Consider the following 16,532-nt stretch of genomic DNA (forward strand, 5'->3'; position numbering starts at 1 on the left):
GCTTGTTTGATTTTGAAGTAAAAAACGAAATAATGTTAACGTGGGGGTGGTAACAGTACTGTAATGCTAACAGTACAGTAGCATATTAAAGGGAAGGGGAGGTTATATCTCAAAGGCAATAGGGTGAATGTAAGAAAAGTGCAAAGTAAAATCAACTGAAGAAAATGTTTAAGACAAAGTCAAAACATTTTACTTTTTTATTATAATACTTTTTTTTTTCTACCAATTATTTTTATTCTAAATCAACTTAGTCAAACATGAATAAAGTGGGCACTTTGGAACCTGGGATGTACAGTTCATGTTGAGAAACATCACAGGCCTCAAATAAACAGTCAGTACAATGAGCCCATCTTCAGACCGGCTATCATGAGCATCCATCCATCCATCCATCCATCCATCCATCCATCCATCCATCCATCATTCTGCTCCTCCATTATTCAGGAACAGTGTCTCCTATCCACTTGAGGTAGGGTGGGTTCCCCTGGTCAATTGGCACGCTGATGACCTCCGCCACTTCATAGGGATGATTGGAGCTGGATGTAGAGAACACATCACTATGAGTCACCTGAGCACAAATGCACTGTACCCCCCACCCCCCATTACACAATGTACACAAGTAATTTGAATACTTTAACGTGATAAAGTCCCGGACTTATTTCCATCATGGTCCTTGCTGTTACTGGGACAATACAATACAGATATTTATATGAAAACATCTTAAAAAGACATACAGTACTGTAGTCACCTATGACAAGACTACTGTACCTGCATTTCAGATACATAAAAAATACTACTAAAACTAACGTTTTACTACTGCATTCTCCATAAGCCATGGATGGTTTTTATTTAGTTTTTAAAGATGTTGGTTACCTGTGCTTTTTATATGCAGAAGTAACTTGTTCCAGTTCACAGCTCCACTAAACTTGTTAGAACCTTTCCCCATGTTGATGTTACACCAGGGCAGCACAGGTCACAATACTAGCTCTAGTGGTGACCATGTTGATGTTACACCAGGTCACAATACTAGCTCTAGTGGTGACCATGTTGATGTTACACCAGGTCACAATACTAGCTCTAGTGGTGACCATGTTGATGTTACACCAGGTCACAATACTAGCTCTAGTGGTGACCATGTTGATGTTACACCAGGTCACAATACTAGCTCTAGTGGTGACCATGTTGGTGTTACACCAGGTCACAATACTAGCTCTAGTGGTGACCATGTTGATGTTACACCAGGTCACAATACTAGCTCTAGTGGTGACCATGTTGATGTTACACCAGGTCACAATACTAGCTCTAGTGTGGTGACCATGTTGGTGTCACACCAGGTCACAATACTAGCTCTAGTGTGGTGACCATGTTGGTGTTACACCAGGTCACAATACTAGCTCTAGTGGTGACCATGTTGATGTTACACCAGGTCACAATACTACAGTAGCTCTAGTGTGGTGACCATGTTGGTGTTACACCAGGTCACAATACTAGCTCTAGTGTGGTGACCATGCTGATGTTACACCAGGTCACAATACTAGCTCTAGTGATGACCATGTTGATGTTACACCAGGTCACAATACTAGCTCTAGTGGTGACCATGTTGATGTTACACCAGGTCACAATACTAGCTCTAGTGGTGACCATGTTGATGTTACACCAGGTCACAATACTAGCTCTAGTGTGGTGACCATGTTGATGTTACACCAGGTCACAATACTAGCTCTAGTGTGGTGACCATGCTGATGTTACACCAGGTCACAATACTAGCTCTAGTGGTGACCATGTTGGTGTTACACCAGGTCACAATACTAGCTCTAGTCTGGTGACCATGTTGGTGTCACACCAGGTCACAATACTAGCTCTAGTGTGGTGACCATGTTGGTGTTACACCAGGTCACAATACTAGCTCTAGTGGTGACCATGTTGATGTTACACCAGGTCACAATACTACAGTAGCTCTAGTGTGGTGACCATGTTGGTGTTACACCAGGTCACAATACTAGCTCTAGTGTGGTGACCATGCTGATGTTACACCAGGTCACAATACTAGCTCTAGTGGTGACCATGTTGATGTTACACCAGGTCACAATACTAGCTCTAGTGGTGACCATGTTGATGTTACACCAGGTCACAATACTAGCTCTAGTGGTGACCATGTTGATGTTACACCAGGTCACAATACTAGCTCTAGTGGTGACCATGTTGATGTTACACCAGGTCACAATACTAGCTCTAGTGGTGACCATGTTGATTTTACACCAGGTCACAATACTAGCTCTAGTGTGGTGACCATGTTGATGTTACACCAGGTCACAATACTGGCTCTAGTGGTGACCATGTTGATGTCACACCAGGTCACAATACTAGCTCTAGTGGTGACCATGTTGATGTTACACCAGGTCACAATACTAGCTCTAGTGTGGTGACCATGTTGATGTTACACCAGGTCACAATACTAGCTCTAGTGTGGTGACCATGTTGATGTTACACCAGGTCACAATACTAGCTCTAGTGTGGTGACCATGTTGATGTTACACCAGGTCACAATACTAGCTCTAGTGTGGTGACCATGTTGGTGTTACACCAGGTCACAATACTAGCTCTAGTGGTGACCATGTTGATGTTACACCAGGTCACAATACTAGCTCTAGTGTGGTGACCATGCTGATGTTACACCAGGTCACAATACTAGCTCTAGTGTGGTGACCATGCTGATGTTACACCAGGTCACAATACTAGCTCTAGTGTGGTGACCATGCTGATGTTACACCAGGTCACAATACTAGCTCTAGTATGGTGACCATGTTGATATTACACCAGGTCACAATACTAGCTCTAGTGTGGTGACCATGTTGGTGTCACACCAGGTCACAATACTAGCTCTAGTGTGGTGACCATGTTGGTGTCACACCAGGTCACAATACTAGCTCTAGTGGTGACCATGTTGATGTTACACCAGGTCACAATACTAGCTCTAGTGGTGACCATGTTGATGTTACACCAGGTCACAATACTAGCTCTAGTGGTGACCATGTTGATGTTACACCAGGTCACAATACTAGCTCTAGTGGTGACCATGTTGATGTTACACCAGGTCACAATACTAGCTCTAGTGTGGTGACCATGTTGATGTTACACCAGGTCACAATACTAGCTCTAGTGTGGTGACCATGCTGATGTTACACCAGGTCACAATACTAGCTCTAGTGGTGACCATGTTGGTGTTACACCAGGTCACAATACTAGCTCTAGTCTGGTGACCATGTTGGTGTCACACCAGGTAACAATACTAGCTCTAGTGTGGTGACCATGTTGGTGTTACACCAGGTCACAATACTAGCTCTAGTGGTGACCATGTTGATGTTACACCAGGTCACAATACTAGCTCTAGTGTGGTGACCATGTTGGTGTTACACCAGGTCACAATACTAGCTCTAGTGGTGACCATGTTGATGTTACACCAGGTCACAATACTAGCTCTAGTGTGGTGACCATGCTGATGTTACACCAGGTCACAATACTAGCTCTAGTGTGGTGACCATGCTGATGTTACACCAGGTCACAATACTAGCTCTAGTGTGGTGACCATGCTGATGTTACACCAGGTCACAATACTAGCTCTAGTATGGTGACCATGTTGATATTACACCAGGTCACAATACTAGCTCTAGTGTGGTGACCATGTTGGTGTCACACCAGGTCACAATACTAGCTCTAGTGTGGTGACCATGTTGGTGTCACACCAGGTCACAATACTAGCTCTAGTGGTGACCATGTTGATGTTACACCAGGTCACAATACTAGCTCTAGTGGTGACCATGTTGATGTTACACCAGGTCACAATACTAGCTCTAGTGGTGACCATGTTGATGTTACACCAGGTCACAATACTAGCTCTAGTGGTGACCATGTTGATGTTACACCAGGTCACAATACTAGCTCTAGTGTGGTGACCATGTTGATGTTACACCAGGTCACAATACTAGCTCTAGTGTGGTGACCATGCTGATGTTACACCAGGTCACAATACTAGCTCTAGTGGTGACCATGTTGGTGTTACACCAGGTCACAATACTAGCTCTAGTCTGGTGATCATGTTGGTGTCACACCAGGTCACAATACTAGCTCTAGTGTGGTGACCATGTTGGTGTTACACCAGGTCACAATACTAGCTCTAGTGGTGACCATGTTGATGTTACACCAGGTCACAATACTACAGTAGCTCTAGTGTGGTGACCATGTTGGTGTTACACCAGGTCACAATACTAGCTCTAGTGTGGTGACCATGCTGATGTTACACCAGGTCACAATACTAGCTCTAGTGGTGACCATGTTGATGTTACACCAGGTCACAATACTAGCTCTAGTGGTGACCATGTTGATGTTACACCAGGTCACAATACTAGCTCTAGTGGTGACCATGTTGATGTTACACCAGGTCACAATACTAGCTCTAGTGGTGACCATGTTGATGTTACACCAGGTCACAATACTAGCTCTAGTGGTGACCATGTTGATTTTACACCAGGTCACAATACTAGCTCTAGTGTGGTGACCATGTTGATGTTACACCAGGTCACAATACTGGCTCTAGTGGTGACCATGTTGATGTCACACCAGGTCACAATACTAGCTCTAGTGGTGACCATGTTGATGTTACACCAGGTCACAATACTAGCTCTAGTGTGGTGACCATGTTGATGTTACACCAGGTCACAATACTAGCTCTAGTGTGGTGACCATGTTGATGTTACACCAGGTCACAATACTAGCTCTAGTGTGGTGACCATGTTGATGTTACACCAGGTCACAATACTAGCTCTAGTGTGGTGACCATGTTGGTGTTACACCAGGTCACAATACTAGCTCTAGTGGTGACCATGTTGATGTTACACCAGGTCACAATACTAGCTCTAGTGTGGTGACCATGCTGATGTTACACCAGGTCACAATACTAGCTCTAGTGTGGTGACCATGCTGATGTTACACCAGGTCACAATACTAGCTCTAGTGTGGTGACCATGCTGATGTTACACCAGGTCACAATACTAGCTCTAGTATGGTGACCATGTTGATGTTACACCAGGTCACAATACTAGCTCTAGTGTGGTGACCATGTTGGTGTCACACCAGGTCACAATACTAGCTCTAGTGTGGTGACCATGTTGGTGTCACACCAGGTCACAATACTAGCTCTAGTGGTGACCATGTTGATGTTACACCAGGTCACAATACTAGCTCTAGTGGTGACCATGTTGATGTTACACCAGGTCACAATACTAGCTCTAGTGGTGACCATGTTGATGTTACACCAGGTCACAATACTAGCTCTAGTGTGGTGACCATGTTGATGTTACACCAGGTCACAATACTAGCTCTAGTGTGGTGACAATGCTGATGTTACACCAGGTCACAATACTAGCTCTAGTGGTGACCATGTTGGTGTTACACCAGGTCACAATACTAGCTCTAGTGTGGTGACCATGTTGGTGTCACACCAGGTCACAATACTAGCTCTAGTGTGGTGACCATGTTGGTGTTACACCAGGTCACAATACTAGCTCTAGTGGTGACCATGTTGATGTTACACCAGGTCACAATACTAGCTCTAGTGTGGTGACCATGTTGGTGTTACACCAGGTCACAATACTAGCTCTAGTGTGGTGACCATGCTGATGTTACACCAGGTCACAATACTAGCTCTAGTGGTGACCATGTTGGTGTTACACCAGGTCACAATACTAGCTCTAGTGTGGTGACCATGTTGGTGTCACACCAGGTCACAATACTAGCTCTAGTGTGGTGACCATGTTGGTGTTACACCAGGTCACAATACTAGCTCTAGTGGTGACCATGTTGATGTTACACCAGGTCACAATACTAGCTCTAGTGTGGTGACCATGTTGGTGTTACACCAGGTCACAATACTAGCTCTAGTGGTGACCATGTTGATGTTACACCAGGTCACAATACTAGCTCTAGTGGTGACCATGTTGATGTTACACCAGGTCACAATACTAGCTCTAGTGGTGACCATGTTGATGTTACACCAGGTCACAATACTAGCTCTAGTGGTGACCATGTTGGTGTTACACCAGGTCACAATACTAGCTCTAGTGGTGACCATGTTGATGTTACACCAGGTCACAATACTAGCTCTAGTGGTGACCATGTTGATGTTACACCAGGTCACAATACTAGCTCTAGTGTGGTGACCATGTTGGTGTCACACCAGGTCACAATACTAGCTCTAGTGTGGTGACCATGTTGGTGTTACACCAGGTCACAATACTAGCTCTAGTGGTGACCATGTTGATGTTACACCAGGTCACAATACTACAGTAGCTCTAGTGTGGTGACCATGTTGGTGTTACACCAGGTCACAATACTAGCTCTAGTGTGGTGACCATGCTGATGTTACACCAGGTCACAATACTAGCTCTAGTGATGACCATGTTGATGTTACACCAGGTCACAATACTAGCTCTAGTGGTGACCATGTTGATGTTACACCAGGTCACAATACTAGCTCTAGTGGTGACCATGTTGATGTTACACCAGGTCACAATACTAGCTCTAGTGTGGTGACCATGTTGATGTTACACCAGGTCACAATACTAGCTCTAGTGTGGTGACCATGCTGATGTTACACCAGGTCACAATACTAGCTCTAGTGGTGACCATGTTGGTGTTACACCAGGTCACAATACTAGCTCTAGTCTGGTGACCATGTTGGTGTCACACCAGGTCACAATACTAGCTCTAGTGTGGTGACCATGTTGGTGTTACACCAGGTCACAATACTAGCTCTAGTGGTGACCATGTTGATGTTACACCAGGTCACAATACTACAGTAGCTCTAGTGTGGTGACCATGTTGGTGTTACACCAGGTCACAATACTAGCTCTAGTGTGGTGACCATGCTGATGTTACACCAGGTCACAATACTAGCTCTAGTGGTGACCATGTTGATGTTACACCAGGTCACAATACTAGCTCTAGTGGTGACCATGTTGATGTTACACCAGGTCACAATACTAGCTCTAGTGGTGACCATGTTGATGTTACACCAGGTCACAATACTAGCTCTAGTGGTGACCATGTTGATGTTACACCAGGTCACAATACTAGCTCTAGTGGTGACCATGTTGATTTTACACCAGGTCACAATACTAGCTCTAGTGTGGTGACCATGTTGATGTTACACCAGGTCACAATACTGGCTCTAGTGGTGACCATGTTGATGTCACACCAGGTCACAATACTAGCTCTAGTGGTGACCATGTTGATGTTACACCAGGTCACAATACTAGCTCTAGTGTGGTGACCATGTTGATGTTACACCAGGTCACAATACTAGCTCTAGTGTGGTGACCATGTTGATGTTACACCAGGTCACAATACTAGCTCTAGTGTGGTGACCATGTTGATGTTACACCAGGTCACAATACTAGCTCTAGTGTGGTGACCATGTTGGTGTTACACCAGGTCACAATACTAGCTCTAGTGGTGACCATGTTGATGTTACACCAGGTCACAATACTAGCTCTAGTGTGGTGACCATGCTGATGTTACACCAGGTCACAATACTAGCTCTAGTGTGGTGACCATGCTGATGTTACACCAGGTCACAATACTAGCTCTAGTGTGGTGACCATGCTGATGTTACACCAGGTCACAATACTAGCTCTAGTATGGTGACCATGTTGATGTTACACCAGGTCACAATACTAGCTCTAGTGTGGTGACCATGTTGGTGTCACACCAGGTCACAATACTAGCTCTAGTGTGGTGACCATGTTGGTGTCACACCAGGTCACAATACTAGCTCTAGTGGTGACCATGTTGATGTTACACCAGGTCACAATACTAGCTCTAGTGGTGACCATGTTGATGTTACACCAGGTCACAATACTAGCTCTAGTGGTGACCATGTTGATGTTACACCAGGTCACAATACTAGCTCTAGTGGTGACCATGTTGATGTTACACCAGGTCACAATACTAGCTCTAGTGTGGTGACCATGTTGATGTTACACCAGGTCACAATACTAGCTCTAGTGTGGTGACCATGCTGATGTTACACCAGGTCACAATACTAGCTCTAGTGGTGACCATGTTGGTGTTACACCAGGTCACAATACTAGCTCTAGTCTGGTGACCATGTTGGTGTCACACCAGGTCACAATACTAGCTCTAGTGTGGTGACCATGTTGGTGTTACACCAGGTCACAATACTAGCTCTAGTGGTGACCATGTTGATGTTACACCAGGTCACAATACTACAGTAGCTCTAGTGTGGTGACCATGTTGGTGTTACACCAGGTCACAATACTAGCTCTAGTGTGGTGACCATGCTGATGTTACACCAGGTCACAATACTAGCTCTAGTGGTGACCATGTTGATGTTACACCAGGTCACAATACTAGCTCTAGTGGTGACCATGTTGATGTTACACCAGGTCACAATACTAGCTCTAGTGGTGACCATGTTGATGTTACACCAGGTCACAATACTAGCTCTAGTGGTGACCATGTTGATGTTACACCAGGTCACAATACTAGCTCTAGTGGTGACCATGTTGATTTTACACCAGGTCACAATACTAGCTCTAGTGTGGTGACCATGTTGATGTTACACCAGGTCACAATACTGGCTCTAGTGGTGACCATGTTGATGTCACACCAGGTCACAATACTAGCTCTAGTGGTGACCATGTTGATGTTACACCAGGTCACAATACTAGCTCTAGTGTGGTGACCATGTTGATGTTACACCAGGTCACAATACTAGCTCTAGTGTGGTGACCATGTTGATGTTACACCAGGTCACAATACTAGCTCTAGTGTGGTGACCATGTTGATGTTACACCAGGTCACAATACTAGCTCTAGTGTGGTGACCATGTTGGTGTTACACCAGGTCACAATACTAGCTCTAGTGGTGACCATGTTGATGTTACACCAGGTCACAATACTAGCTCTAGTGTGGTGACCATGCTGATGTTACACCAGGTCACAATACTAGCTCTAGTGTGGTGACCATGCTGATGTTACACCAGGTCACAATACTAGCTCTAGTGTGGTGACCATGCTGATGTTACACCAGGTCACAATACTAGCTCTAGTATGGTGACCATGTTGATGTTACACCAGGTCACAATACTAGCTCTAGTGTGGTGACCATGTTGGTGTCACACCAGGTCACAATACTAGCTCTAGTGTGGTGACCATGTTGGTGTCACACCAGGTCACAATACTAGCTCTAGTGGTGACCATGTTGATGTTACACCAGGTCACAATACTAGCTCTAGTGGTGACCATGTTGATGTTACACCAGGTCACAATACTAGCTCTAGTGGTGACCATGTTGATGTTACACCAGGTCACAATACTAGCTCTAGTGTGGTGACCATGTTGATGTTACACCAGGTCACAATACTAGCTCTAGTGTGGTGACAATGCTGATGTTACACCAGGTCACAATACTAGCTCTAGTGGTGACCATGTTGGTGTTACACCAGGTCACAATACTAGCTCTAGTGTGGTGACCATGTTGGTGTCACACCAGGTCACAATACTAGCTCTAGTGTGGTGACCATGTTGGTGTTACACCAGGTCACAATACTAGCTCTAGTGGTGACCATGTTGATGTTACACCAGGTCACAATACTAGCTCTAGTGTGGTGACCATGTTGGTGTTACACCAGGTCACAATACTAGCTCTAGTGTGGTGACCATGCTGATGTTACACCAGGTCACAATACTAGCTCTAGTGGTGACCATGTTGATGTTACACCAGGTCACAATACTAGCTCTAGTGTGGTGACCATGTTGATGTTACACCAGGTCACAATACTAGCTCTAGTGGTGACCATGTTGATGTTACACCAGGTCACAATACTAGCTCTAGTGTGGTGACCATGCTGATGTTACACCAGGTCACAATACTAGCTCTAGTGTGGTGACCATGTTGATGTTACACCAGGTCACAATACTAGCTCTAGTGTGGTGACCATGCTGATGTTACACCAGGTCACAATACTAGCTCTAGTGTGGTGACCATGCTGATGTTACACCAGGTCACAATACTAGCTCTAGTGGTGACCATGTTGGTGTTACACCAGGTCACAATACTAGCTCTAGTGTGGTGACCATGTTGGTGTCACACCAGGTCACAATACTAGCTCTAGTGTGGTGACCATGTTGGTGTTACACCAGGTCACAATACTAGCTCTAGTGGTGACCATGTTGATTTTACACCAGGTCACAATACTAGCTCTAGTGTGGTGACCATGTTGGTGTTACACCAGGTCACAATACTAGCTCTAGTGTGGTGACCATGCTGATGTTACACCAGGTCACAATACTAGCTCTAGTGGTGACCATGTTGATGTTACACCAGGTCACAATACTAGCTCTAGTGTGGTGACCATGTTGATGTTACACCAGGTCACAATACTAGCTCTAGTGGTGACCATGTTGATGTTACACCAGGTCACAATACTAGCTCTAGTGTGGTGACCATGCTGATGTTACACCAGGTCACAATACTAGCTCTAGTGTGGTGACCATGTTGATGTTACACCAGGTCACAATACTAGCTCTAGTGTGGTGACCATGCTGATGTTACACCAGGTCACAATACTAGCTCTAGTGTGGTGACCATGCTGATGTTACACCAGGTCACAATACTAGCTCTAGTGTGGTGACCATGTTGATGTTACACCAGGTCACAATACTAGCTCTAGTGTGGTGACCATGTTGGTGTCACACCAGGTCACAATACTAGCTCTAGTGTGGTGACCATGTTGGTGTCACACCAGGTCACAATACTAGCTCTAGTGGTGACCATGTTGATGTTACACCAGGTCACAATACTAGCTCTAGTGGTGACCATGTTGATGTTACACCAGGTCACAATACTAGCTCTAGTGGTGACCATGTTGATGTTACACCAGGTCACAATACTAGCTCTAGTGTGGTGACCATGTTGATGTTACACCAGGTCACAATACTAGCTCTAGTGTGGTGACCATGTTGATGTTACACCAGGTCACAATACTAGCTCTAGTGTGGTGACCATGCTGATGTTACACCAGGTCACAATACTAGCTCTAGTGTGGTGACCATGTTGATGTTACACCAGGTCACAATACTAGCTCTAGTGTGGTGACCATGTTGATGTTACACCAGGTCACAATACTAGCTCTAGTGTGGTGACCATGTTGGTGTCACACCAGGTCACAATACTAGCTCTAGTGTGGTGACCATGTTGGTGTCACACCAGGTCACAATACTAGCTCTAGTGGTGACCATGTTGATGTTACAACAGGTCACAATACTACCTCTAGTGGTGACCATGTTGATGTTACACCAGGTCACAATACTAGCTCTAGTGGTGACCATGTTGATGTTACACCAGGTCACAATACTAGCTCTAGTGTGGTGACCATGTTGATGTTACACCAGGTCACAATACTAGCTCTAGTGGTGACCATGTTGATGTTACACCAGGTCACAATACTAGCTCTAGTGTGGTGACCATGTTGATGTTACACCAGGTCACAATACTAGCTCTAGTGTGGTGACCATGTTGATGTTACACCAGGTCACAATACTAGCTCTAGTGTGGTGACCATGCTGATGTTACACCAGGTCACAATACTAGCTCTAGTGGTGACCATGTTGATGTTACACCAGGTCACAATACTAGCTCTAGTGTGGTGACCATGCTGATGTTACACCAGGTCACAATACTAGCTCTAGTGGTGACCATGTTGGTGTTACACCAGGTCACAATACTAGCTCTAGTGTGGTGACCATGTTGGTGTCACACCAGGTCACAATACTAGCTCTAGTGTGGTGACCATGTTGGTGTTACACCAGGTCACAATACTAGCTCTAGTGGTGACCATGTTGATGTTACACCAGGTCACAATACTAGCTCTAGTGTGGTGACCATGTTGGTGTTACACCAGGTCACAATACTAGCTCTAGTGTGGTGACCATGCTGATGTAACACCAGGTCACAATACTAGCTCTAGTGGTGACCATGTTGATGTTACACCAGGTCACAATACTAGCTCTAGTGTGGTGACCATGTTGATGTTACACCAGGTCACAATACTAGCTCTAGTGGTGACCATGTTGATGTTACACCAGGTCACAATACTAGCTCTAGTGTGGTGACCATGTTGATGTTACACCAGGTCACAATACTAGCTCTAGTGGTGACCATGTTGATGTTACACCAGGTCACAATACTAGCTCTAGTGGTGACCATGTTGATGTTACACCAGGTCACAATACTAGCTCTAGTGGTGACCATGTTGGTGTTACACCAAGTCACAATACTAGCTCTAGTGTGGTGACCATGCTGATGTTACACCAGGTCACAATACTAGCTCTAGTGTGTTGACCATGTTGATGTTACAGCAGGTCACAATACTAGCTCTAGTGTGGTGACCATGCTGATGTTACACCAGGTCACAATACTAGCTCTAGTGTGGTGACCATGTTGATGTTACACCAGGTCACAATACTAGCTCTAGTGTGGTGACCATGTTGATGTTAAACCAGGTCACAATACTAGCTCTAGTGTGGTGACCATGTTGATGTTACACCAGGTCACAATACTAGCTCTAGTGTGGTGACCATGTTGATGTTACACCAGGTCACAATACTAGCTCTAGTGTGGTGACCATGTTGATGTTACACCAGGTCACAATACTAGCTCTAGTGTGTTGACCATGTTGGTGTTACACCAGGTCACAATACTAGCTCTAGTGGTGACCATGTTGATGTTACACCAGGTCACAATACTAGCTCTAGTGTGGTGACCATGCTGATGTTACACCAGGTCACAATACTAGCTCTAGTGTGGTGACCATGCTGATGTTACACCAGGTCACAATACTAGCTCTAGTGTGGTGACCATGTTGATGTTACACCAGGTCACAATACTAGCTCTAGTGTGGTGACCATGTTGGTGTTACACCAGGTCACAATACTAGCTCTAGTGGTGACCATGTTGATGTTACACCAGGTCACAATACTAGCTCTAGTGTGGTGACCATGCTGATGTTACACCAGGTCACAATACTAGCTCTAGTGTGGTGACCATGTTGATGTTACACCAGGTCACAATACTAGCTCTAGTGTGGTGACCATGCTGATGTTACACCAGGTCACAATACTAGCTCTAGTGTGGTGACCATGTTGATGTTACACCAGGTCACAATACTAGCTCTAGTGTGGTGACCATGTTGATGTTACACCAGGTCACAATACTAGCTCTAGTGTGGTGACCATGTTGGTGTCACACCAGGTCACAATACTAGCTCTAGTGTGGTGACCATGTTGGTGTCACACCAGGTCACAATACTAGCTCTAGTGGTGACCATGTTGATGTTACACCAGGTCACAATACTACCTCTAGTGGTGACCATGTTGATGTTACACCAGGTCACAATACTAGCTCTAGTGGTGACCATGTTGATGTTACACCAGGTCACAATACTAGCTCTAGTGTGGTGACCATGTTGATGTTACACCAGGTCACAATACTAGCTCTAGTGGTGACCATGTTGATGTTACACCAGGTCACAATACTAGCTCTAGTGTGGTGACCATGTTGATGTTACACCAGGTCACAATACTAGCTCTAGTGTGGTGACCATGTTGATGTTACACCAGGTCACAATACTAGCTCTAGTGTGGTGACCATGCTGATGTCACACCAGGTCACAATACTAGCTCTAGTGTGGTGACCATGTTGATGTTACACCAGGTCACAATACTAGCTCTAGTGTGGTGACCATGCTGATGTTACACCAGGTCACAATACTAGCTCTAGTGGTGACCATGTTGATGTTACACCAGGTCACAATACTAGCTCTAGTGTGGTGACCATGCTGATGTTACACCAGGTCACAATACTAGCTCTAGTGGTGACCATGTTGGTGTTACACCAGGTCACAATACTAGCTCTAGTGTGGTGACCATGTTGGTGTCACACCAGGTCACAATACTAGCTCTAGTGTGGTGACCATGTTGGTGTTACACCAGGTCACAATACTAGCTCTAGTGGTGACCATGTTGATGTTACACCAGGTCACAATACTAGCTCTAGTGTGGTGACCATGTTGGTGTTACACCAGGTCACAATACTAGCTCTAGTGTGGTGACCATGCTGATGTAACACCAGGTCACAATACTAGCTCTAGTGGTGACCATGTTGATGTTACACCAGGTCACAATACTAGCTCTAGTGTGGTGACCATGTTGATGTTACACCAGGTCACAATACTAGCTCTAGTGGTGACCATGTTGATGTTACACCAGGTCACAATACTAGCTCTAGTGTGGTGACCATGTTGATGTTACACCAGGTCACAATACTAGCTCTAGTGGTGACCATGTTGATGTTACACCAGGTCACAATACTAGCTCTAGTGGTGACCATGTTGATGTTACACCAGGTCACAATACTAGCTCTAGTGGTGACCATGTTGGTGTTACACCAAGTCACAATACTAGCTCTAGTGTGGTGACCATGCTGATGTTACACCAGGTCACAATACTAGCTCTAGTGTGGTGACCATGTTGATGTTACAGCAGGTCACAATACTAGCTCTAGTGTGGTGACCATGCTGATGTCACACCAGGTCACAATACTAGCTCTAGTGTGGTGACCATGCTGATGTTACACCAGGTCACAATACTAGCTCTAGTGGTGACCATGTTGATGTTACACCAGGTCACAATACTAGCTCTAGTGTGGTGACCATGCTGATGTTACACCAGGTCACAATACTAGCTCTAGTGGTGACCATGTTGGTGTTACACCAGGTCACAATACTAGCTCTAGTGTGGTGACCATGTTGGTGTCACACCAGGTCACAATACTAGCTCTAGTGTGGTGACCATGTTGGTGTTACACCAGGTCACAATACTAGCTCTAGTGGTGACCATGTTGATGTTACACCAGGTCACAATACTAGCTCTAGTGTGGTGACCATGTTGGTGTTACACCAGGTCACAATACTAGCTCTAGTGTGGTGACCATGCTTATGTAACACCAGGTCACAATACTAGCTCTAGTGGTGACCATGTTGATGTTACACCAGGTCACAATACTAGCTCTAGTGTGGTGACCATGTTGATGTTACAGCAGGTCACAATACTAGCTCTAGTGTGGTGACCATGCTGATGTCACACCAGGTCACAATACTAGCTCTAGTGTGGTGATCATGCTGATGTTACACCAGGTCACAATACTAGCTCTAGTGGTGACCATGTTGATGTTACACCAGGTCACAATACTAGCTCTAGTGTGGTGACCATGCTGATGTTACACCAGGTCACAATACTAGCTCTAGTGGTGACCATGTTGGTGTTACACCAGGTCACAATACTAGCTCTAGTGTGGTGACCATGTTGGTGTCACACCAGGTCACAATACTAGCTCTAGTGTGGTGACCATGTTGGTGTTACACCAGGTCACAATACTAGCTCTAGTGGTGACCATGTTGATGTTACACCAGGTCACAATACTAGCTCTAGTGTGGTGACCATGTTGGTGTTACACCAGGTCACAATACTAGCTCTAGTGTGGTGACCATGCTTATGTAACACCAGGTCACAATACTAGCTCTAGTGGTGACCATGTTGATGTTACACCAGGTCACAATACTAGCTCTAGTGTGGTGACCATGTTGATGTTACACCAGATCACAATACTAGCTCTAGTGGTAACCATGTTGATGTTACACCAGGTCACAATACTAGCTCTAGTGTGGTGACCATGTTGATGTTACACCAGGTCACAATACTAGCTCTAGTGGTGACCATGTTGATGTTACACCAGGTCACAATACTAGCTCTAGTGGTGACCATGTTGATGTTACACCAGGTCACAATACTAGCTCTAGTGGTGACCATGTTGATGTTACAGCAGGTCACAATACTAGCTCTAGTGTGGTGACCATGCTGATGTCACACCAGGTCACAATACTAGCTCTAGTGTGGTGACCATGTTGGTGTTACACCAGGTCACAATACTAGCTCTAGTGGTGACCATGTTGATGTTACACCAGGTCACAATACTAGCTCTAGTGGTGACCATGTTGATGTTACACCAGGTCACAATACTAGCTCTAGTGGTGACCATGTTGATGTTACACCAGGTCACAATACTAGCTCTAGTGTGGTGACCATGTTGATGTTACACCAGGTCACAATACTAGCTCTAGTGTGGTGACCATGTTGATGTTACACCAGGTCACAATACTAGCTCTAGTGTGGTGACCATGTTGATGTCACACCAGGTCACAATACTGGCTCTAGTGTGGTGACCATGCTGATGTTACACCAGGTCACAATACTAGCTCTAGTGTGGTGACCATGTTGATGTCACACCAGGTCACAATACTAGCTCTAGTGGTGACCATGTTGATGTTACACCAGGTCACAATACTAGCTCTAGTGGTGACCATGTTGATGTTACACCAGGTCACAATACTAGCTCTAGTG

General features: G+C 45.2%; 1 protein-coding gene across 2 annotated transcripts in view; it reads right to left on the reverse strand.

The window, feature by feature from the left end:
- Nucleotides 1-207: 207 nt before the first annotated feature.
- The window catches only part of LOC311231327 (protein CutA homolog), a 67,457-nt gene continuing 51,132 nt past the window's right edge, over nucleotides 208-16,532 (reverse strand). The window contains exon 6 of one of the 2 annotated variants that reach the window (XM_084317880.1): nucleotides 208-533. In XM_084317880.1, the coding sequence (XP_084174006.1) occupies nucleotides 434-533 (100 nt within the window). In that variant the 3' untranslated portion in view covers nucleotides 208-433. The remainder of the gene's footprint in view (nucleotides 534-16,532) is intronic. The other variant, XM_084317879.1, reaches the window with a different exon arrangement.

The sequence above is a fragment of the Notolepis coatsorum genome, assembly GCF_963971535.1.
Source record: "Notolepis coatsorum genome assembly, chromosome: 7".
NCBI lineage: Eukaryota > Metazoa > Chordata > Actinopteri > Aulopiformes > Paralepididae > Notolepis > Notolepis coatsorum.